We start from the raw sequence: 25,685 nt of genomic DNA, 5'->3' as shown, positions 1-25,685 counted from the left end.
GGCCTGCCGGGAGGACGGCAGAGAGTCGGAGGTCGGGGCGCGGGGACTGTCAGTTCCCACGAGGCGCAGCTCCAACCTGGGGACCCCCAGCTCGCACGGAGCTGGAGTCACGGCGCCGACCCTCTCGGCGTCAGGCCCCAGAACTGACGCAAGGTTCGGAGCCAGGTTCTGCAGCGCGGGACCTGGAGGCTGGCGGGGCTCCCGGCTCCCCGCCGGCAGGTGCTGGAGCGCGGAGGGCGGGGCCACGCACCCAGCGGGTGGGTGCGCAACCCGCGTCTCGCCGGGAGCGGGTCCCGAGGATCCCGCTGCTCTCAAGCGCTTCCCCACCGCGTCCCGCGCTTTCACCCTCTCCCGCCCCCTCGCAGCCCCCGCGACCCGGGCGTCCCAGGGACGGGTTCAGTGAAAACACTCAACTAAAAAGCGGTCCCGCAGACCTGAGCCTTCGGGTTTGGGCTCTTCCCGGCTACTTGTAAGGGAAATGGGTACACGAGAGGCTCAGAAACTGCGAGGTGGAGAGGGGGACACCCATTCCCTTGCGGGTTTGCGGAAGATGAGGGTGCGTCCCGTTCCACCAGGGTACCCCTTTGGCCCATTTCTCTCCGAGGACACTTCCAGCGCTCTTCTGCCGCGCCTCCTCCTCCAGCGGCGCTTCCTAAGCCGGAGGGGCCTAGGCCGCGCGGGGCTGCGCTAGCAGTGAACCGCCCACATCCCGAGCGGCCTGGGTGGGCGCCGAGCCCCGACGTCCCCTCCTCACTACTCCCCTTTCCTGCCCCGGCCGGGAGCCCGCGGTCGTGGAGTGGCCATGGGCCTTGGGACGAGGAGGGTCCCGGGGGAGAGGTGCTGGGACCCAGACGCTGGGAGCCAGGGACTAACCCCCGCAGCCCCGTGGGCCCCGCAGGAGTCGGGAGGGGTGAGGCTGAGCTTCCGCGGGGCCCCTTCGGGGTCGCAGCGGTTCTCGGTGCCCGGGCCCCGACGCCTGTCCCTAGCGCCCCAGGGCGGCAGAGAGTCGGGAGCGAGCGGCGGGGAGAGATTGGAATGTACCCGCCGGGGCGCGGAGGGTTGGGAGCCCACCCTTCCGACGGGCGGCGGGAGGAGGAGAGTGCGGCCCGAAGTCCCCAGCAGGGACCTGAAAAGGGCAGTTAGATCTTCTTGTCTGAGCGAGATGCTCAGAGAATCTGGGCTTTTGCAATTTCTGGTAAGGGTATCAGTGGAGGCGAGGAAACTTCGCTTGACCCAGCTGCTTGGGAAAAAAAAAAGTTTGAGGAGACACAAGTCCTCCTCCCGTAAGAGTTAGAAAACCTTGGACATCGTGGGCCCCTCAGGCCGCCGCTCCCAACCCTTTCTCGAGATAGAAACCCAAGGTCCCAGAACCTCGCGGAGGGAGAGGAGTTCCTATGTGCGCAGCCAAAGCCGGCCCGCTTTCCCTTTCTAAATGTGACTTTCTCCCGCCCTTAAAGTTCAGTCACCTGCTTACAGCACCTCGAGGCTTCTAGTGCAAGCCTTCTCAAGATATCTCCGCCCACGAGGATTTCGCTGTTCTTTTAAATGTAAAGCGACGTTTATTCTGGAATGAAGGCATCCTCGCTGTGTTTCTAGATTGAATTAAAAACTGCCATAAACTTGAGAACTTTCTAGAAAGTGGAAGATTTACAAGGAAGCAATTTCAGCCAAGCACCATTCTCACCTTCGCGGTCATACACTTTTGTTAAGGGCGTCAGTAATTCGAGTATTTAGCAGGAATTGCAAGTAAAGGTAGCTCGCAAAGTCACATCCCCAAGAGGACCAGCCTCACCGGGACAAGAACCTTCCCTGGAGGCCAGTGGCTAATGTTTCCTCTCAATAGATCAAGAAACTCCAAGCAACCGGTTTCCAAATAATTTTTCTGCTTGAGTTCCTGTCCTGTTCTTAAAGGAATCCTTTCTCCCAGTCTCCCTAGCCCAAGGGAGGTTTTGTAACCCAGAGAAGAGCTCAGTCTGCCTAGGGCAACTCCCCAACTCTGGAAGCAGTGTCTCTTTTCTGCTTCAGCTGGATAATTCAGGATAGAATTTCGTGGGCTGAAGGTTCCTTTTAGTGCAGTTTCCCAGGAAAATGGACTTCAGAGCTCTTTAATTTGACCACAGCTGGGATTCATCACAGCAGCACAACCTCAAAATTCACCTCTCCCCTGGTGTGAGGAGTGTGGCTTTACTCCTTTCCAGCACCCAATTTAGAGAAGGAGTGAAGCCCACCACTAAGCCTGTGGTCAGGGCTCCAGTCTTTCCCCAAGACCCGGCCTTTGGAAACAGGATCCAAAGTAGCAAGTAGCTCAGGGGAAAGTCATTTCCCTGATTGATGAAACTTCTCCCTCCCCTCCCCTTTTTAAATAATAAACTCACTGGGAAAGGCTGGAGGGCTGCCTTGTGTTGGTTTCAAATAAATCCTCAACAGCTCTTTCCTCACCCAGAGAAATGAATCACCGTTGGGAAACAGACGATTATTCCCCCATTTGTCTGCTGAAAACCGGGGGAAATAAGCACCCTCCACTGTAGACCCTCACTTTGGTCTTTCTCCCTGGCAGTAGGGGAGTTTGAGGGGCTGGGGGAGATGGAGGAGGATGAGTTAAATAAAACCAGGATCCACTGAGGTGCCCTCCCAAGGGCAAGTGGTGGGGAGCCCGGGGAGGAAAGGGCAGATAATTCCTAGATGTGCTATCCATGCTGGATCCTGGAGAGAGACAGCTCTATAGCTCTGCAGTGGAAACCACAGGCTTCCTCTTCTTGAAGAGGAGTTTAAGCCTCAACCAACTGTTGGTGAAGTTACATCTAATCCAGAGGCCAATTCCAGGGTGGTATATTTCAATCAGATTTCCATTTTCCTTAGTAAGAAATACAGGCTTGTGCTGTTGGGGTTATCATCACTAGGATGTGATTTCTTGTCCTGTGTGAACAAATAAACAAAACCTTCCTGCTGGGTCACTTTTGCTCATACAAACTATATGGAACTGTTATGGAACTGGGGGTGGGGGATGAAGAGAGAAAAGTAATTGATTGAAAGGACCCCTGTTTTAGCCATCATTTATATAGCAGATGCCCAATATATTCCGCTAATCAGACTTGCAATCTAAGGTAGGAAAGAAGGGAGAATTCCTGCTATAAGTCTTTGAGATGTTGTGACTTAGGAGCTGTTTGGCCTCATCCAAGCTCACCTTACAAAGCAGAGTGGACCTCCCTTTCTCTGTGGGTCACACTGCCAACAGGGCAGGCAGAAGAGTGGGTATTTGATTATTTTCTAGGACCCCTCTTTGTTGACTTTAAAAACATATACTGGATTTTAACCTGTTTATTCTTTTTTTAAAGGCCACATGGTCAATTTAAAGTGAAAAGAAGTTAACTTACTGCTTCATTCTTGTCTGTTGTCAACACAGCCGGTGCAGCCACCACTCTGCCTCTCATTTCCTGTCACTTTGAGTTTTCAGATTACTTTTTAAAAATCTCAGTTGCTGAGTTTATGAGCGTCTGATGACTGCCTAGAAATAAGGAGCTCAAATATCATAAGACTACCAATGTAGACAATGCCATTGGAAGACATCTGGTTGTAATAATGAACACCAATTTATCTGACCTTTTTACCTGTGAATGACCAGAGAAAACTCTTTGTGTCTGCCCACCCATCCAAATCTCTCACTCACTGCCAGATACACCTTACTGGGTCCGTGCATTTTTTTACCCACTCCCCCCCAATTTCAAAAATTTTAGGCAAAGGCAAAGCCAGGATTTAAAGGTTCTTTTTTATTTGAAATCTCATCCAGAAACACTGGTTATTAATAAATATATCATAGTTATCAAGAATATATAAAAAATAAAGACAGGTATTGTCTTTGAGGCCCTAACAAAATATTTCAAGCAAATGTTCAGGAAAATAAAAACAGCACCCCTCCCCAAACCACGATAACTTTTCAAAGCTGATGATAGAGAGAGCCGACCCCGCATGCAGAATCACTGAGCAAGTGGGGGATGGGGCAAGCTAGTAGAGGGAGCCCAAGCTCTGGCCATAGCTGGCCCCTAAAACAGCCTAGGGATGGAGTTTGGGAATGGAGTTCGAAGGGGGTGGTAGTGTGGGGGGAAGAAGCGCTTGTGCATGAGTTTGGGTCTTTGCACTCTGCCCCCCTTTTTTCATTTCAAACAACTACAAGCAGATATATGGATACTTCAGAGAGTTCACTAATAAATCCTTGTTACAAGGAAAATGGCATCAAAGCCTGCACAACATGTTTATATAAGATTCATTTAGAAGCGTGCATGCATTCTTTTGACCTACACTGCGTCTTAAGGAAAACCCACATTAAGAGATGTCAGGCCCTGGACCGGAGTTGAGATTCAAAACTTGGGTCTTGATCAATCTCTCTCTCTCTCTCTCTCTCTCTCTCTCTCATTGTCTCTAGAAAAACAGCTGTGGAGAGGATAGTGACAATCGTAACTGCATCTATCTCAAAGGAAATATTTACATTTGTTTTTGCAAAAAAGGGATGTTGTCTTTTCCAAGGTGAGAACGCAGAGCCAGAGAAAGCCAACTCTAAAGTCCCTTCGCAAGTTTTTAACCACACCGATCCCGTCTTTATACAACAAATGCAGTTTTGACAAGAGCATATGTAAGTGAGAAATACTGGCGCGGCATGGGGAAAAGAAGCATGCATGCAAAACACACGACGTCTGGTTCGAGTGTCCCTTCGTTACCACCTAGAAATTGCAGTTTGGTTTTGGTCCTTTCCCTCCGGGGGTCTAGAAGGGTCTGAGATCTCTCACGCGGCGTGGGAGGCCGCAGGACCCCGCGCTCACCCTCCCGCCGGCCGAGTGCTCAGCCACCCTCTTCCCTCCCGGCCCAGCACCGCGGTCCCTCCCGCCTCTCTCCCCTCATCCTCGGCAGCCGGGCCTTGCGCTGCTCACTTGAGCAAGTCCTTGGACTCGGCCGACAGCCGAGCCATGTTGGCGGTGGAGAGAGCGGAAAGGTGCGGCGGCGGCGGCATCTGGCAGATGGTGCAGGGGCAGGGCAGCCCGGCCCAGTGCTGGAAGCCGCTGCCCAGCTGCAGGGCCGGCGGCGTGGAGGGCGCCTTGAGCAGCGAGTGGGGAGGTCGAATAGTGCCGATGGCCGGCAGCGAGGCGGCGGACAGCGGGGACGAGGCGTTGCCGGACGAGAGCGCGCCGCCCAGGATGGGGTGCACCGGGTGCACGGCGTTGGCGGCGTGTGCTGGGTGGCCGGCGGAGTGGCCCACGGTCCCGCAGTGGAAGGCAGAGTGGTGGCCCCCGTAGATCTCGCCAACCAACCTCTTCATCTCCTCCAGGGAGCTGGTGAGCATGAGGATGTAGTTTCTGGCCAGCAGCAGAGTGGCGATCTTGGAGAGCTTGCGCACCGAGGGCCCATGCGCGTAGGGCATGACCTCGCGCAGCCCGTCCATGGCTAGGTTTAGGTCGTGCATCCGCTTGCGCTCGCGGCCGTTGATCTTCAGCCGTAACTGCTGTAGGTCCTGCTCCGACAGCTGCTTCTTGATTTTGTACTTGCTGCTCTCGCCCGTGGCCTTGGCGCCAGCCCGCGAGAGGCTTTCCCCGGGCATCTTCTGCACCATGTCGCCCTGCGTGGAGGAGACTGAGTTGAGACGGCTCTCCTGGTGGTGGTGGTGGCGGTGGTGGTGTTCCCTCAGATACATCTCATCCATGTCCGGCGATGAAGCTCTGCTGGAGACAGAGCTCGAATCAGAATTCATTTTATTACAGGGGATGCGGCCCTACCGTGGGGAGGCTTTAGGTGGGAAATTAAAGAAAATCTTGAATTTAAAAAAATCTGCGCAGCCCAGCGACCCACTTCTCAGCGGCAAGACGTGAGAAGAAAAGCTGAGGCACTGCCTATCCCCGCCTTTCTCCCTCCCCACTCCCTTCTCTCTGGTTCCGCTGTTTCCTGGACAGCGGGTTGGTGTAGGCTTGGACTAACCTCACGCTGAAAAAGAGGGGCTTTTATAGAGCTGCGCCGGAGAAAAGAGACAAAAGGAACCCTCCTATCTATCCTGGGCTGGTTAGGATGACGTGCCATCATTCAGGGCGGTGCGCTTTGCTGTCCCATTTAGCAAGGATTCCTATTCATATTCATTGTGGGGCCGCCCTGGGACACCTCTGCTCAGAACCGCTAGGAGCCCCAAGGCACAAAACCCTCTGATTGACACACTCACCGCTCCAGCTCGCTCCTTCCTGATTTTTTTTTAACTTTACTCCCCCTCCCCCCCAATTTCCCTAACCAAATCACACCTAAGGAACCGACGGACCGGAAGGAAAAGGGGCCGGGTAGTTGTCGGAGATTCCTCTGCGTTTGGAGAAAGGAATTGAAACCTTCTCTTTTCTTTGTAGCAACTCCCAAGTTTTGGGAAATGTGGGCAAAAGAAGTCCTATGGAACTGTTTCAAGGATAGAGATGCGGTTAGAGGGCAGGTTCCCAGCGCGCCGGGGGGTGGGAGGAAGAGGGGGACTGCGTGTGAATGGGCACTGAACTGGTTTGTATTGGGTTTCTTTTCCTAAACCCTGACATTGTGTTCATTTTGTTCATTAGGCCCTTCTAGTGTGGTTTCAATGGGATGTCCGTATCTGGTGAAGGGTTTGCCTCTGACACAGTTGTGGGGATGGGTCTCTTGTTTTTGTTTCTGCTTTTTTGTTTGTTTGCTTGTTTGTTTTTGGTCCTCTCGTTTAAATAGATTACTGAAAGAATTTGCTTTGCACAATTCTCTAACTTCTTAGACCTGGATCTGAGGGGGGAAAAAACAGAGCAAAACAAACAAACAAACAAAAAATCCAACCCTGGCGATCCGAGAAGAGCAACTTGAGAAGGGGAGGAGAGGAAAGGAAACCGAGGGTGCAGGGAGAGAATGGAAAGGTTCCCAAGAACTCCAGAGAGATTGCTCCTGCTGGGGCTACCCCGCAACCCTCAGACCCTGGCGCTCACAGAGGCTGCTGGGGCGGTCCCTGCCGCTAGCCTCGGGTCACTGTGCTGGCGCACCGGGGGAGCATCTGCAGCTCGGCGCCACTGGGGGCGGGTGGGTCCACCGGGTGGGGCTGTCCCACTCGGGCGGGCCGGGGAAAGCGGGCGCTCAGGGTCGATTAAGAAACGACATGTGTGTGCGTGTGTGTGTCTGTGTGTGTCTGTGTGTGTGTTCCGCAGCGAAAAGATCTGGAAAGCCCCTTAGGCGTGTGCGCGTGGGCACTGCGGTCAAGTGCACCGTGGATTCTGGGGATAAAGGAGGCCTGGAGTTTGGAACCTTCGGTTCCAGTGCGGCGGAGGTCGGCGCGGATCTTTCTTCCCCCTTGCTGTGTTTTTGTCAGTCGGGACTAAATAAGCAGTGTGAGGGGCGGGAAAGCAGAAACCCCCGGGAGCCCCTGGGCGGTCTCTAGAAGAGCCTGGGCACCGCCACGATCTGGGCTCGGAGGAAGCAGAGACAGATGCTAGGTTGTGACTGAACGGATGGAAAGTGAGAAACCGAAGCAGTCCCGGAATCTGGGTCGGTTAGGGCCTCGGATTGCGCGGCAGTCAGTACAGATCTCTAAGACTCGAGGTAGAGGAGGCCTCACTTTCCATCGACACAAGTGGAGGGATCTGCGGAAGAGCGTTGTATGCCCAAGCCCGGAGTCTGCACGCTCCGCGAGGCTGTGCCTCTTTGACAGTCTCCCCTCGAAAGCTGCGCTGGCAATACCAGTCGGATGGGGAGACGCAACATTGGAACGGATGCTTTTCTACACGGAACTTTGCTTCTCTGTAGGAAAAGAAAATGGCCAAGAGTCCCTCCTCAAGGCCAGGACCTTGGTGCCCTTGAAGATTGGACCCAAGCCTCCTATCCTCCTACCGCTTCCACCTCCGGAGAAGGAAAATTGATCAAAACGAAGAATCCAAGAGATTCGATTCGATGTGGAAAGATTGATGTCCAAACGCGCATCTAATATCCAAGCCAAAGAAATGTTTCTTAATTCGCCAGACGCATCCATTTGAGCTCAGACAGCGACAAACCCCGAACTACATATGAGAAAAAGGGTTCCAGAACATCTGCATATATTCGGACACAGTCCCAGGTGATGGAGGGAGGCTGGGTGGAGAGGCGTGGTCCAGACTACCGCCCTCTGCGCTTCTCTGCTGATCCCACCGGGCGGCGGGGGAGCCCGGGGAGCGCTACACTGGAGGACAAGCTGTTTCCCACCCTTTTGGGCCAGTGCACAGGCCCGGCCCCCGCCGTCCTCCTGTACCACCTTCCTGACCCTTGGGCATCGATTTCGTTCTCTCTCATGCCCAAACTGAGAATGCTGTACCTCAGTTTTGATCTTGGGAAGTAGCAAAGTCTAGTTTGAGTGAAGGATTGCAAATGAAGTAGAAAAAAATCAAGCTGCTAAAAGGTATTTTACCTTTAAAAAAAAATCCCAATGTTCTCAGTGGACAATATGAAATAAGGTGTAAAATTTTCTCAAATTAATAGAGAAGGTTGCAGGGGGGGGGGAAATAGGGAAGCAGTCCTTGAAATGCAAGCTGAACAACTCACTTTCGGGGCTGGAAAGACAAAGCCCAGGGTTCTGGGAGTCCGAACCAGAAGCCGCTCTTCCTTGGCACCGCGTTTCCACCGAGTGGGGGACGCAGGCCGCTGTGACCAGCTCCGAGGGGGGCCGCGTTAGGCGCGGAAGGGGTGCTGGGCCTCTGCCTACATGGCCCAGACCACCTCCACCCTTAACGGAGTTTTAGCTCCGGTAAAGTGAAGGTAGATCTGCTCGACGTGGCACATCTGCCGTGTCCAGGCCAAGGACCCTCGGTCATAGTCCAGGACGCGGCGCGCCCTCTCCTCCCTGCTTTTCTGATAGGCCTCTACACGTGAGTGTGAGATGGTCCAAGATCCAAGGCCCAAGTCAGGCAAGCACTTCTGGTGAGGACTTCCAGGGGTCCAGACTCTCCTAGGAGGCTTGTTCCCCATTCCCTACCTCTTGGAGGGATCAACAGCAAGAGGAGGGAGAAGGAGTAAAGGAGCCACAACTTTGCTCTCCATAAAATGGGTTGGTACTGAACGCGGCCCAAGAGACAGAGGCGCCCCACCAGGCTGTGCAGGCGCTGCTCCCCCGCGCTTGCCTAGCAGAGTCGCTTTGGACTCTGGGGTCCCCGACAAATGCCGCTCAGCCCCGAGCAGGAGCAGGCAGGGAACTTAGAAGAGCGAGCTGCCCGAGGTCCTTCGAAAAGCTGTTTCTGCCGTCGCCCACGCCCGGCGTCAGCAGAGGGGAAAAGTAAGGGAGCCGGCGCCGGGCGGAGGCTGCCGCAGCCCCTTCGAGGGGCCTCAGCCGGAGACGCACCGTGACCTTGGCCCTGGCCAGGGGCCCATTCAGAGGGCTTCAGAGAAGCAAGGAGCGGGAGCGAGCGACCCGGCGGCTGCGCGGGGCCGCGCTCTCCCGGGCCACACCCCGCGCCCTTGCAGCTGGCGGGCGCAGGGGGCGGCGCGGAGGCGGGGGTCGTCCCCCCGCAACAGGTGCGTCCCAAGGCCCGCCGGCCGCTTCCCGCCACTCCGTCTTGCTCTGGGCAGAGCCTGGGAGTTTCTCAGTCTTTGTACTACCCGGGCCAGGGGCGGGTGGGCGCGGGGACCCGGTTAGAGAGCCGCGCAGCCTTCCCCGCGCGCCCCGGGCGCACAGCCTCGGCACTGCACCCCTAGCTGCGGAGGACCACGCGCTCCAGAGGTTTCCCGGCTCTTCCTGTCCCCCCGCGCCCAACCCAGACCTCGCGGGGAGCAGCTCTTACCCTAAGCCCGGTGCGTGCGGCTCGGCGCCGGCGCCCACCGTTCCGCAGCTCCAGCCACCGAGCTCGTCTCCGGAAGCTGCCCGCTCTGCCCGAGGCCGCGGCGATCTGGGCTCAGGAGGGAACAGCCCTCCACCCCCTCGTCAGAGTCCGGAGGCAAGTGGTCGCGTTGGCTGACCTGCCGGCAGGCCACTGCCAGGAGCGGGTCAATCAGCAGCGTCCAGGGGCTCCCCTTGCTCGGAAAGCCTTAAACTTGACCCGTAGAAACTTTGGCCGAGCCCGAACGGCGGGAGGCTGCGCTGTGGGCTTCACCTTTAAACCCAATCCCCCTTCCAAAACAAAAAAGATAAAAGGGAAACCCAAATATCTCTAAGGATGTTCCGTCACGTGCAACCGGAGGGATAGCCCAAAAACTAGCTGACCACTGAGGAACTTCTCAAAAAGTAGTTTCTTTCTTTGTCGGAGTAAAACAATCACTTCACCACACTAGCAGTGGGGGGCGGATCATCGAAGCTGTTAGGTTGATCAAAGAAGCCGTTAGAGAGAGGGAGAGAGAGAGAGAGAGAAACAAGTTTTATAAAAATTAAATGTCAACATAAATCGCAGCCAGGCAGGGATTCTCTCTTGCAGCGGCGCATCCCGGGTGCTGGAGTGTGGCGAGAGTATTGAGCTCCGAGACCTGCTGTTGGAGATGCCAAAATTGAAATTTCAACAATTAAGTAGATGCTAGAAGGGCCAGAGGGGATGGAGCCGAGCCGACCGACTAAAATAAGTTTTTTGGGTTTCCCCATATTTTACATAATATCTTGAACATTCGCTCATCTGTCTAGTATTTCTCCTCATCTTTAAAAAAATCTGGCTTTCATACAGGAAAAAGAGCAGAAGTTGAAGGACAGCAGAAATTTATGAGGCGATAGTAACTGCTCTTTGCAACGTTGGATGTGAGATTGGAGGATGCAAGGAAGTCCCAGAATAGCATAAAATGATGAGGTGCTAATTATGTGAATATATAGACAAGTTAATACATTGGCAGAACTAGAAGTTTGATTTTAATGATGCATAAGCCAGAAGGCTGGCTAGAACTTACAGACTAATTATAATTATTTAAAGACTGACTTTAGTCAAAGGAGATATGAACTTCTGGGCTTCTTTTATAGGATTTTCCTCAATTAGTGAGCATACTTCAGTACTCTTTCTTCTTTCCTTTCTGGTAACATCTGCTCAATTGCCAAAACTACTGAGTTTTCAATCCTGAAGAAAGCCTATAAATTGAAAACATTTTTCCTCAAGCTTGGAAGGTTTAGGTTGATTTAAATATCACTGGTGATCAATCACATAAACTGATGAGTTATGTTAAAATTTGCATACTTACACACACATTCTTGGCATGTGCCCTGACATTTTGGATTTGTGGCTGCGTTAATACCAATACTTTAAGAACCATTAGGTAGATGATTTCTTATTAGTATTTTATTGTTATAATTTAATTATGTTGTGATTTTTATAAAGACACTGGATGCAGCTTGATATCTTAACATAAAATAGCACAGGATGCTAAATTCTGCTTTTGGAAGTTTTTGGATCATCTTCCTCGTATATTCAATTAGGTAGTTAAGTTCAACACATATTGCTATAATTTTTGCTAAAGTGCTTAAGGAATTTAGTTTTATTTTAGAGACAAATATTTATTTTAGAAATAAATATCTTACATAGCAAATGTATTCTTTTCATCTTGTGTTCAGTAATATTCATGCTTATACACAAAGTGTGTAAATAAATAGATGTCACAAAGAGATTAGAGTATAAGAACCTACATATAGAGCAGCAGAAGATTAAAGAGATGTTACCATTTATGTCGTCAGTTTATTACACTGCTTCTTTATTATAGGTATTTATACACATACGTTCTGAAACTTACATGTGTATTTGTGCAAATACATTAAAATATTTGTGCAAATACATTAAAGTATTTATTTGAAGGTTTTGAGTCCTAAATAAAAAGGGATGTTATTTTTCAAATGCTAATAGAAGAAGGAGAAATATTACACACCTGTTCATAAATAGAGTTGGAGTTAATATGCTATATTGACCTCTAACAAATACAGATTTACACACATTATTTTGAGAAAATGATAACTAAGGTGTCTGTCTGCTCCTGAACCTTGAAAAATCAAAATGGCAGTTTTCAAAAATTAACATTTCTATGGCCGATTCATTTTATACAGAATCTGCGGATGGACTAGATCGAATCTGCTTCATCATTTCTAAAAGCAAATGAAAATATTATAGATGTTCCTTTCTCATTAGTCCATTATATTTTTCTATTTACAGATACATTTTACTTTATTTGCATAACACCAACAGACTGAATGTAAAGTTTATAAAACCAAATTGTCACCATTTACAATATTGGCTGAATTTTCATCTGATGAAAATTCTGGTATCTTTACATCATATCATAATATATAATAAAATGGGAGCAATTATTCAGACAATTCAAACCTCAAGTCCTGTTATCACTTTTTTTGGGGGGGGGGAGAAAAGAAGCATGCTGAAAACAAATAATCACTCAAAATTTGTAGATATTTATTCTATATTTTACTTGCAGACCAGTCTGAGTTTCCTCCTTAACAACTGAAATGATATTCTCAATAGTACTGTATCAAACACTTGTAGTAAAAACATCTTATACATTTGGGATATGTTAATTTTTATAATAAAATTATAATGGAAATTAATATCTTTTTATAACATGGCATTACATAAGATATTGATGAAAGAAACCTGCGAATCTTCTAAACCCATATTTTTTCCCTAATAAATTTATTTATTCTACAACTTTTGTACTAAGAAATAGCAGAATATTGGACTACTTATGTTCATGGAAGCATTTCAATTAGATACCTTGGGACCTTTTTTTCCCCCTCTCTTTTAGTATGGCAAGTCTAATAATAGGAGTAGACTTTTAGAAAAGAAACTTTGTAATGGGGGGAGAAAGAGAAGGAGGTCATATAAAACACTGTGCACTGTGCATGTGTCCTTAGATCATAATACACAATCTTGATTCTGCTTTTGAGTGCATTTTGTAGAGTTGTTTGTACAAAAGTGCTCCCCAGATATATGTTTACTTTATAAATGTTAACACTGATTCTAATATTTTAATATAAAGCACATCTGTGGCTGCTTTCTAAAGTCTGAGCAAGTTGGCTGATCATATCTACATGCCCAGGGAACTCCATGGTATTCTCCTGCCCCACTCATCCATCCTGCAATATGTGGTTAGGTTTCAGTGAAATTGCCTAAGAGAAAGCTGTGGGAATGAGAACACCGACGAATCCTTCGGGGATGAGACTTCTGAGTACGGGGATGACTCAGAAACTGCTACCAACCTAAAGGGGAAAACTGAGAACAGTGTCAGACTGAAACCCTGCTAAAAAATATAATTTTTAATAGTTAATAACATAGCTACCCTAATGCTGCTGGACAGTGCTCCCAAATAAGTTCTTGATTTTTTCTATTGCTAAAAAGAGAAAAAAAACTTTTAACTTTATTTTTTGAAACCTTTTAATGTTATACTGAAGGACAACTCCAGTGTCCCAATAATTGCTCATAATGCAGTAATGCATTTAGTTAAATTAGACTTCAAGACTAGAAATGCATAGTTAGAAAAAGACCATTTTTATTTTGTTGACATGTATTTATAAGCTAATTTTAAAATTCTTTCCAGAGTCAATTTTCCCCCTCTCTGGGAAATGGTTTTGTATGTGATTTATTTGTATGAAAAGAAAAATGTAATTACGTATACACTTTTCAAGTTACACTTGCTATACTTACCCTCTCTTCTCATCTTTGGTAAGTTTTGCCTCCTGTAAAAGTAAAGCAGTGGATAATAGCTCTTGTGCTCCCATTAGATTTATTAATTGAAGTAATTACATTAAATGGAAAATAATGCCTTTGGGGAAAGTAATGCCAATAACAGACACCCCAAAGAAAAATACTGCTAAAAGATAATGCTTGGCAGGAAAGATGGGGGTTAAGAGTCTATAGTCAATTCAACTTAAGAGTTTTAAATAGCTGTAGAAACTAAAAAGTAATGGGTATATGCAGCTTGGCATTGAGAAACTTCTTAAAGACAGGATTAGAGTAACAAGGGAATAGTTCCTCTGAACATTTGTGGGTCCTTCATGTCCCTGTTTGAGAAAGCCATCAATAACAAAGGGAACAAAAATACACAGCAACAGAGAATACAGATACACATGGAATAGTGTGTAGGGTTCTTTAATAAGTGGCCATGCTGGCCAAGGCTGGCAAATGCCATGGGGTAATTGGAAAGATGAGCTCTCGGAGAGATATCCACTATTTTTTTTTTTAATAACTGTTTTGTTGTAAACATAGAGATGTCATTTCCCCATTGCTGAGAGTGCCCTTCTTACGATATGAAGACCAGAAAGCGGTATTACACAAGCCAAGACTTCACACAACCCAGAAAATTTCCTGGATAGGATTTGCTGCTTACCAGCTGTGCAGTTACCTAAGTTTCTTACCATTTCTGAACTTTTGTTTTTGTCATCTGCACAATGAAAATAGTAATACTCATTACATATACTATCATGAGAGTTAAATCATGTTTTGCAAACCTTTTAAAATCACACAGTATTATGCTTTTGAAACGAGAGACTGTCTTACCCTGACTTCTGTATATATTTTTACCAGCCAAAAATATTTGTACGGCTTTATTCTTTTATAGTTTACCTTGTAAAACTATTATCTTGGTATTCTTTTAAAATTGTCTTATATCTACCCTCACTATTAAGGGAGGACTCATCCTTTTGCATTGCTCCCACTCCCCGGCAGGTTGAGAATTAGTAATAAATATAAAGCATACCAAAGTACCTCTTAGAAGTTGGAGCTGGTACTTGGAAACTGTATGGCTTTTAGAAATAAAATTAAGGTATAGAATTCACTAGTTTTAGAAGACAGTATAAAAAATTCTGAGCTCCTCTAAACAATGTAGTTGGGAAGTTTCTGATTGTTTATTAGATATAAAGAAAGACTTTTGGAAGAAACATGATTTAAAATTTGTTTTTTCTCTTTTTTTTAAGATTTTATTTATTTATTTATTTTAGATTTTATTTATTTGAGAGGGAGAGAATGAGAGATAGAGAGCACGAGAGGGAAGAGGGTCAGAGGGAGAAGCAGACTCCCCGCTGAGCAAGGAGCCCGATGTGGGACTCGATCCCGGGACTCCAGGACCATGACCTGAGCCGAAGGCAGTCGCTCAACCAACTGAGCCACCCAGGCGCCCTAAATTTGTTTTTTCTCTTACGGAAAACCCTGGAAACCAATAGGCTTATTTAAAATCTGGATCCCAAACAAAATTTTACAGGCTCAGTCTTGCTATTAATGTCTAATCACACATCCATCCTTGATATCCATGGCTCAGCGTGGGGATTCTTTGGGCCCTATTAGACTAGGATTGGTCTCATACAGAGAAGCAGGTCTGTGGTATTTGCACTTTGGGATTTGGAAAACTTGCCAAACTTTATTCTAAAAGACTTTGCAATGACTGGCACTGAGTCAATCCTACTTTGATCTGGTCAGAGTCTTGCCACTGATTTCTTGAAAACAAAACAAAACAAAACAAAACAAAACAGGGTATTGCTCATTCATCCATTCATTCATTCCAGTATTTCTTGAGTATGTCCTATATATCACCTCAATTAGAGGTCCTGGGGAAACAAAATCAAAGAAAACATGACCTCCTGAACTTATGGTGTTATCATCTAGGTGCTAAAAAGACAAAAAGGCCAATCATCTCCTGAAAGACACTATAAATGTGACTTATACTCTTTGGTGATTACTATCGGTCATTTTAACAGATTGGGCCCTTGTTTTGGAAGCACAGAGAACAGACCTTAAAGATACGTCTTCCTGTCTTAGGTTGGTTTCTCTTTGTGCAGGACATTTATTTAGAAAAGTGACTCCAGAGAGCCGGAGGGGGGGTGTGGGGAGAGCAAAAGAGAAAAGGAGGAACAGTCAATGAAAAGGTATTTTGTCAAGCTGACCACTGCTATGGAAAACTGGGACTTGACTTCTCTTGAGTCCTTCTTGTGAGTATATAGAATGTGTTCACCCAAGGATGAAATGGAGAAGCATTTATCCATTGTTTCTAGCCTCTCCCCTCCCATTGGGGAGGGCTGTTCATGACTAAATACCTTCACAGTTCTGGGCCACACATGTGGGAGTGACAAGGAAGTCCCCCAGGCCCTCTCATGAAGCCCCAGGCAGAAAGCAAGAGATATGCAAGGCACCTGTGGCCAGCAAAGGCTCGACTAAAAAGATGGGCCAAGAATATGAGAAGTAGAGCACAAGAGAAGTCTGTGAATTTCCCAGATGGAGGAAAGTGATGGGTAAGTGACATCTCTGAGGTCGGATGTGGCACAAAAGGGATTTCTAGCCCTACTATAGGACTGTGGACAGGACTGCCGTAATGGACATTTGGTGAGTGTTTGAGGAGCCACTGCAAGAATTGAGGGGAGCTGAGGCAATATACTTTGCTTCAGGCTAGTCCCAGATAGAACGCTTAGAGAGTGCTCCAGATGTGGAGTGCTTCCCAAATAGAGATCTCATAGAAAGTGTCTCACCAGCCTCTATGTCACTTTGGCTCTTCTATCCTCGGTCCTGAAGGAATTCCTCCAGATGGCTATACGTGTAATTGGAAAACCTAATGCCCATATTTACAACAAGTACATTTTTGCCATGAAGGAAATCTACCATGATGGAAAATCCTAAAGCCATATTGCCTATATCATTTCTTCCTATTTGTTCTGACTACTGGATATTTTCAAAAATCACAATATCTTAAAACTCTTTTTTAGAAGGTTAAATTAAAAACAGAAGCAAGAAGGGCATGTACTAAAATGGAAAATTGTTTCTTGTTTGCAATGGTAGCATCACAATGTCTCTCCTGTCACATGAGGACAATCATCTTATTAAAATTGCCAGATAGGAGTTGGGAGTCAGGTATGTATGTCTGATGCAGCCTAACAATGTAGCAATTGTGTATAAAATGCCTTGCCAGTCATGAACTCCTTAAATGTTTATAACACAATTATAACGTTAAACTTTACAATGTTAAATCTTTTTCTATAAACATAGAAATGTGTTCAATAAAGTTCTATAATTTTTCCTGGAAGGTCTCACATATCTTTAGTCAGTGTCAATTCTCCTCAAATCGATCTATTGTTTCAGTAAAATGTAACAGAAAATCCCAATAGAATATTTCCTAGAGCTTGAGCTAATTCTAAAATATATAGAGAGAGAAAAGTAAAGGACCAAGAAGAGGCAAAACTCTTCTAATGCAGAAGGGTACAGATGAAATAATTGCACTATCTAATGCCAGTCTTATTTTATTTTATTTTATTTTTAAAGCTTTTATTTATTTATTTGAGAGAGAGAGAGAATGAGAGACAGAGTGCACGAGAGGGAGGAGGGTCAGAGGGAGAAGCCGACTCCCTGCTGAGCAGGGACCTCGATGCGGGACTCGATGTGGGACTCCATCCCAGGACTCCAGGATCATGACCTGAGCCGAAGGCAGTCACTTAACCAACTGAGCCACCCAGGTGCTCCTGCCAGTCTCATTTTAAAGCTTAAGAAATAACGGCAGTGTAAAATCGTTACAATTGGCCAATGAATAGATTAGGAGAAGCAGAAAGAAATCTGTGTGAATGTCAACCATTGAAACATGATAAAAAGATTATGTGCATGAAAAGAGAGAAAGACATGGGAAGCAAATGGAAAAGAAATGGTTATTCACATAGGGATTTGAAATTAAATCCCTACCTGAAATCATAAACAAAAATGAATTTCAGGTGGATCAGACTTAAATTTCAAGAGCAAAACTTGAAAACATTTAATAAAAAATAAATTGATACATTTATGATTTTGAAATAGAGATATATTTCTTAAATAGGCAAAAAAACAGAAAAAAGAGAAAAGTTGATTAATGTGACTACATTAAAATTATGAACTTCTTTTAATCAAAACTCATCTTAAAGGATAGGAAAAGACCATTTCCAAATTGAGATAAGACCTTTGCAACATACAAGACCATTAAAGTGCTAGTACCATAAATGCATGAAGAATGCTGACAAACCAATATGAAACATAATAGAAAAATGGGCGAGGGGCACCGGGGTGGCTCAGTCATTGAGGGTCTGCCTTCGGCTCAGGTCAGGATCCCAGGGTCCTGTGATGAACACAGCATTGGGCTTCCTGCTCACCAGGAAACCTGCTTCTCCCTCTCCTACTCCCCCTACTTGTGTTCCCCCTCTCACTGTCTCTCTGTCAAATAAATAAATAAATAAATAAAACCTTAAAAAAAATCACTCTAAAAAAAAAAAAGAAAAATGGGCGAAAGACATAAACAGAAATATCACAGGAGAGGAAATCCATATGGCCAAAAAACTTATGAAAAGATGTTCAACCTCATTAAGGAGTCAGGAAAACACAAATAAAGACCACAAGGAGATAGCATTTTAAATCCATTCAAATGCCAAGTACTAAGAAGTTTGAAAATACCAAATATTGAAGGCACTGTAGTTCAACAGAATCTCCTATGCATTTCTGATGGGAGTATCAACCAGTACAGCCACTTTGGAAAAGTTTGATATTACCTCATAAAGTTGAAAATTCATGTATGCTGTGACTCAGCAATTGTACTCCTAGATTATATGCCTCTGCTCGAAGCTGTTGAGCCCGTACACCTAAATATCTATCCTGCACTAGAATGCTCAGGGCATCTCTGTTCTAGTAGCAAGTGATTATTAATAGGAAAACAGATCTATAAAGTGGGGTATACAGAGAATTATTCAGTAGTTTCATTGAATGAGCTATAGTGGCATGTGAAAATATGAGTAAGTCTTACCAACAAAAAATTAAGAGAAATAATGAGAGTCCCAAAAGATTACAAGGAGAATGATAACATTTTTGTAAAGTTAAAACAACTAAAACAAAACATACTCATTAAGAATACACAGGGAAGTGGAAAAGCTCTATATTCAAAAGAAAAAGAAAAGAGAAAAATTAAGAGAAGGATCAGCCCAGATTCAGGATAGTAGATGATTTAAGTGACAGAAGGAGAAGTATGTGACGGAAGAAACCACATAGAGTTATAGAAGACACTGCCAACATTCCGGTTTCTGTACTGGGACGGGTGTTAGTTAACAGGTTAGTTTATTATAGTATTCAAAATAAACACAAACACACTGGGACCAATTATGAGAGCATGCTACGAACAGGGAATTACAATTAATCTAATTCTCTGAGCCACGTTCCTTTCTCATCCATCCATTCCATGCTTTTGTGTCTAGTTCCTTCTGCTGTGCGTGGTTTCCCTAGGCCTCTTCACCCATTCAGATTAAGTTTACCTAAAATTCAACCTCCTTCAAGAAAGCTTCTCCAATGACTTTAAATCCCTGAAGTGCTTAACTTTTATACCACATAATACAGTTCTTCATCAGGTACATCAAACTTTCAGTGTTAAGTGCGGATTACATATATTGCATGGGATAGTATGTTTGATTATGAGGGGACACAAATTTGATTCATATCTGATCCCCATTTACAAAGATTCTGGAGAGGATACACCCATACGAACAAATCCCCATAGTACTGGATAATTCTAGCCATTTGGGCTAGAACTTCTGAGTGGAGAAATAAAAGAAGGTGTCAAAGAACAGGAGCCATCATAGTTGGATTTTGAAAGACAGGGGGAATCTCTAAAGGCAAAAAAATGGCAAGAGGAGGACATTCTGGGTACAAATAATAAGAGCTAACATTTCTGCGTATTTACTCTGCGTTAGGACTGTGCCGAGTCTCTTATCGTTTCTATCGGTAACGTTAGATTCAGCTGAGACTAGCAGAGACCCAAATAGCATTCCCTTAAAGATATAAGTGTTTTCTTATATGTAAAACCCGAAAGAAGGCACTCTGGAGCTAGAATGGCGGCTCTGCTTCAAAATGTCCTCAGGGACCTGATTACTTACAGCTTATCATTCCGACATATCTCGTGTGTGACTCTCATTCTCTTGGCTGAAAGTGGAAGTTATCACATCTACATTCCAGGAAGCATGATGGAGAAATAGATAAAGAAGAAAGGGGCAAACATCACACATTTATCTGTGAGAATTCAGTGTTAGCAAGAAAAATCATTCTAGTTATTTTAGGCAGTAAAGGATTTAATGGAGAAAATGGTCTGCTTAAAATACCTTTGGAAGGACTAAAGGGGTGGGCCCTAGGCTGGGTCTACAGGAATGACCCTTGGAACAATACAGAAATAACCTGCCAGGGAACTTGGAGGTTGCAGTTAAGAGTCATAAACCCAAAAATACAGAGCATAAGTTGACCCAGAAATCAGGAAGCTTGGGTCAAGAAGAAATTGCCATAATTGATTTTTGATCATTAGAAACAGGAGAATGGATGCTGGAACACTGCTAAAGAAAATGTATATTTCTATGACATAGCTGGCTAAGAGAAAATTTTTTTAAAAGGATTTATTTATTTATGTATTTATTTCAGAGGGAGCGGGAGGCAGAAGAAGAGGGAGAGAGAGTCTCAAGCAGATTCCACATTGAGCGCAGACCCTGAGATCATGACCTGAGCCAAAATCAAGAGTTGGACGCTTAACCAACAGTGCCACGGAGGCGCCGCAAGAGATAATGTTTTAAAAGATGCAGGAAAATTATTTCTGCTTCACTTCCACTTTCCAAATGTTGCATGAGTGCATCCAGTTAAAGGAATCTAATTTGCATCCACTTGTGAGGTAATTAGTGAAATGAAGATTTCACTTTTCATTCTAATTAGACAGAGAGTAGAACAGTGGTTGAAAAAGCCAATATATCATGCCCACCACAATCCACCACTTTGGTTATCTTGCATCGCTGAGCTCCTTTCTAGCCATAGCTAAACTTCTGGCCAGCAGCTGCTAAAAATATATGTGTCTGGGTGGCTCAGTTGGCTAAGCGGCTGCCTTCGGCTCAGGTCATGATCCTGGAGTCCCAGGATCGAGTCCCGCATTGGGCTCCCTGCTCGGTGGGGAGTCTGCTTCTCCCTCTGACCCTCTCCCGTCTCATGCTCTCTCTTTCTGTCTCTCTCTCATTCTTTCTCCCTCTCAAATAAATGAATAAAATCTTTTAAAAAATATATGCACATCCAACATAAAGCAATCACCATTCGTACAAATAAATGAACAATGAACAACAGATACAATGTATTCACCTTCTCTCCTAGAGGGGAAATCTAACATCCTACCCCTCCTTATTACACCTGTCACTGGGTAATTCTCACTCTTCTTCCAGTTTAGTCAATTCTATTTTGACACCAGGTAATTTGTAAGTTAAATTATTTATTTAAGTACCACTATTCACAATTTATCTGAAATATTAGGGGGAAGGCGGAAGAGAGAAAACTGGCTAATACACATTCATATATTCATATATCCCATAGATATTAAACATTCATATATATCATATATATTAACCAGAGTAAGAAAAATTGTGAGCCAGTATTAATGAAGTTATAGCTACATTAAAAAATTTCTTTTCTTCACTATCTGTTTCCTGTTCCTTTTGCCTTTTGCCAACGTCTCAACTGGCCAAGGTTCTTTACTTGGTGAAGATAGCCAAACTAGCATTCCTTTGTAATCCTGCATGCAGAATGTTGTTATAGTCTACGATGAATTTAACTATTGACTCTGGAACTAGTGGTAGGTACCCAGAAGATCTTTTTCCCTTTCCCCATTGTTTTGCAGCAATACTATTTCCTCTTGATAATCAGGATGAGAATAACTTCAAGCAACATAGTAACATATTTTTTTTCCCTGCTCCCTATGGTTGAGTAATGTGAAGGACCCCAAAGGACCAGGTAATAGTCTCAACTCCCACTTCCCTAGAAATCGTATTGTGTATTATTGGGAGAGCATTTCTTCCTTGGTAACTAGTACTATGAAATGAACAGAACCCAAAGTAATGAGGATAGTGTAACAGAGACGGCTAATCATCTACCAAACCTGTTGTCCTCTGACTGCTTGAAGGAGCCCTTACTCTCAGACATTACTATGTGGTCAAGTTATCACCAATAAAATGTGAGGTGGGGTTATAAGTGCTATATGCAAGTCTGGGAATTCACACACTGGACATGTCCTTTCCACATGTTTTTCCTTCTGTCTACCCTTTTTTTTTAGTTTTTATTTAAATTCCAGTTAATTAACAGACAGTGTAATATTAGTTTCAGCTCTCTACTTTTTGACCACAGTTCAACCATGCAGATAAATAAAAATGTCCTTTGTATATGTAAAGCAGAGTGACTCTAGGCCCCAAACCGTAGTACAGAGCAGAACTTTTCTATAGACCTGGACCATTCATACTGGAATTATTACATAAATGAGAAATAAACCTCTTTGTTTTAGAAGTCCTTTTATTTTTGGCTCTCTTTGTCAGAGCAATTGTGTCTTATCTTACTTTACATAAACACAGAGCAAACATTTTGCAACTGGCTTACTAAATAATTGCAGTATGAAGCGCTGGAAGGACTAAATGATGCCAGTGAATAAAAAGGTTAACCCAGGCCTGAAGTAACAGCACAAATTTGCACTGCTGCCTTTTCCAGGTAAAAGTAAACTCTGTTCTCTGATTAGTTGGATAGAAGAAAAAAAGAAAAAAAGCTTTCACAAGATGGATAAACACTATCAGGGTAAGGGGAGAGACTTGGCAAGAGTAAGCACCCAGACATAAAATGTTTGCATATACATATGCAAACACGCACGCATATGCAAACACATATGCAAATACATACACATATGCAAATATGCTTCTCAGCCTTGCCATGACTCAGAAAGTCCCCAAGTTAAGGTTTACTCATCCTCATACCTCCAACCATAGCACCCTGAAACTCCACAGTATTTACCTGATGTGCACTGTATCATTGGCACCTGGCATCTGTGTTTTGTGCCTAGTTTCTTACTGTACCACCAGTATCACAATGTCCGCAAGTTATTTCATAAAAGCTAGAAATAACTCATTCATTAAAAAGTATTTATTAAGCTACTACAAAGCACCAGGTGCTATTCTAGGCACAGGGAATTTAAAAGTGAAAGAAATAACCCCATAACCCTTCCCTCAATTGCCTTAAATTATAAGGGGAACACATAAATGAGAAAAATATACATTATGTCAGATGGTGACAATTGCTATGGGAATAAATAAAACAGGGAAGGAAGTAGGGAGTCCTAAGGGGGCAGGGAGAGGAGACTGGAGGGTTGCAATAATAAATAATGTCAAGGAAGATTTCTGAGAAGTTGATACTTAAGCAAAACCTGAAGAAGACAAAAGACCAAGTAATTTTGATATCTGGGGGAAAGTGTTCCCTGCAGAGGGATGAACATATGCAAAGAGGCTCTGAGGCAGGAGCAAGCCTGCACATTAGAGAAACAGCAAGGAGGCCAATAGGTTGCAGCAGACTGAGTGGGAAGGTATTTTAAAACAATGTCAAGGAAACCTGTCTCTGAGGCTGGGGCAACAGTTGAGGATGCAGAATGTACAGAGCTTTGTAGGAAATTCTAAGTTCTATTCTTAAGTGAGAACTTTTACTTTTCCTTCAAGTATGAAGCCACGAGCAGAGGAGGTTTTGAGCAGAGGAATGACTTAAACCTACTCATATTTTGGAAGACTCACTTTGTTCTATTAAGAACAGATGGAAAGGGGCAAGGTTGAAAGTGGGGAGACCAGTAAGAAGGCTCCTGTAAGAATCTAGGCAAGAAATGATGGTAGCCTGCACCACCTGTATGGTGGGGGCCGTGAGGGGCGGTCATATTCTACATGAAATTTGCAAGCTGAGCCAATAGCATTTGCTGAGTGATTGGATACAGAGTGTGGGAAAAAGAGACAGATTAAAGATGAACTCTAAGTTTTTGGTTTGATCCTCCAGAAATATGTAGATTCAATCCACAGTGTCAGGAAAAATTGTGAAGGGCTTTGAAACAGGGGAAAAAGTTTGCAAGATTAATGAGTGTTCTGTCTAACGCACTCATTCAGGTCATTTCTGCTTTTCATTGTCTTTCAGATGTTTTACAGCGATGCAAGTTGTAGAAAACTGATAATAATGTAAGTTATTCTTGTCCATAAAAAGCCCATTGGTTGTGTTTAGTAGAATGCATTTGACTATTTTCTGTAGAAAGATCTGTTTTGCATGTATTTGTAAATTCATTTCAGAATTTCTCATTCCCTATATATGTGTTTGCTCTTTGAATGTGTTTTTAAACCAGTTGTAACATCTTACTATTTCCCTCATAAATTAATGAGTTAAATAAAATCTTTGACATGAGAGTTCATTTTATATCTGTATAGGTTTTATATCATTTTTTTTTTACAATTTTCTTTTAAGGACTGAGATGGGAAAGACTAAGGAAAAAGATATTTGGGATATGTTAAGTTTGAGATGCCTATTCAAATGAAAATAATAAGTAGCAAGTTGTGTAACCGTGTCTGCCAATCACGGAAAAGCATGAGATCAGATAAAAGCACCATGGGATTGAATGCATATAAAGACTAAAATGTTCTTCTGAGGATTAAAACTTGCTACACTTCCTGGAAAGAGGGAAGGAGAGGAAGAAGCCACAAAGGAGACAGAAGGGGCATCCACTAGGAAAGGAGGAAACCCAGGTGACAGTGGTATCCTAGAAGCCAAGGGAAAACAGGCTTTTAGGAGAAGGCCGTTATCTGCAGTGTCAAATTCCCTTGACCTGTCTGATGAGGAAGGCTGAGATTTACCTGTGGAGATTTATCAACGTGGAAGTCACTGACAGCCTAGACCAGAGCAGTTTTGATCGTACAGTATGAGCAGTAGTCAGAATGGAGTTCGAGAAAAAATGGAAAGGGGGAAAATGGGGATCATAAGTACAAAAACCCTGTCAAACAGTTTTGCTGAAAAGAGAAGAAAAATGGTCCTGGAGGAGGATTTTTTTTCTTTTAAGATGGGAGAAATTTCAGCAAGCTTGTGTTTCTGAGAATGATCTAGTGGTGAGAAGAAACTGATGATGCAGACGAGAGAGAGAACAATTGCTGTATCCATGCCCCTGAGTAGGTAGCAAGAGATGGACACTATACATGAATGGAGAGGACAGACTTTAAATAGGAACACAGAAGGGATAACAAGAAGGAAGACAGAATAAATGGACCCAGATGCAGGAAGGTAGGTGGAAGTGGGGGTAGGTGATTCTGGAAGATTTCTTCTTTTAATCCTATTTTCTCAGTCAAATAAGAAGCAAGGTCACAGCTGAAAGTGGGAGTTAGGGAATGAAAAATTGGAGACCTGGAGACAGAAGATATGAACTAGTAAGTCTTTTAGGAGAATGGAAAAATACATGAAATAAGGAAATGTGGAAGCCAATCTACTCACAGAGGAGAAGGAAGAAAAGAGCAAGCATTGACTGAGCCACTAGATCAGACTTGGATCAACTTCCTAAGAATTTTTTTCTTGAGTCTAATAGTGTCTTATATTGGTTTTTAAAAAAGATTTATTTATTTCTTTTAGAGAGAGAGAGTGGGGGGAGGGGCAGAGGGAAAGAATCTCAAGTAGACTTCCCGCTGAACATGGAGCCTGACCTCAGGACCCTGAGATCATGACCTGAGCTGAAACCACTCAACCCACTGAGCCACCCAGCCACTCAATGTCTTATATTGTTAAAGCCACTTATTTGAGTGTTCAGTTATTTGCAACCATATGCATTTTAACGACTATTCCTAAATTCCAAAATGATAACCAACATTTTAAAAGTTGACATTATAATACACACAGTATGTGGCTATATAAAAGGAAGACGCAGTTCCTCCTTTCTTCGAAAATAAGGTATGCAAATTAAAA

At 44.5% G+C, this 25,685-nt stretch overlaps 1 protein-coding gene across 1 annotated transcript; it reads right to left on the bottom strand.

Moving 5' to 3' along the window:
• Positions 1 to 4,918: 4,918 nt before the first annotated feature.
• On the bottom strand, positions 4,919 to 5,737 carry OLIG3 (oligodendrocyte transcription factor 3). The gene has a single exon (XM_027604006.2). It carries the CDS (start codon positions 5,735 to 5,737, stop codon positions 4,919 to 4,921), a length of 819 nt encoding a protein of 272 aa, XP_027459807.1.
• Between the last annotated feature and the right edge of the window lie 19,948 nt (positions 5,738 to 25,685).

The sequence above is a fragment of the Zalophus californianus genome, chromosome 7, assembly GCF_009762305.2.
Source record: "Zalophus californianus isolate mZalCal1 chromosome 7, mZalCal1.pri.v2, whole genome shotgun sequence".
NCBI lineage: Eukaryota > Metazoa > Chordata > Mammalia > Carnivora > Otariidae > Zalophus > Zalophus californianus.
The sequence above is the reverse complement of the archived record's forward strand: the minus strand, read 5'-3'. Positions and strand labels throughout refer to the sequence as shown.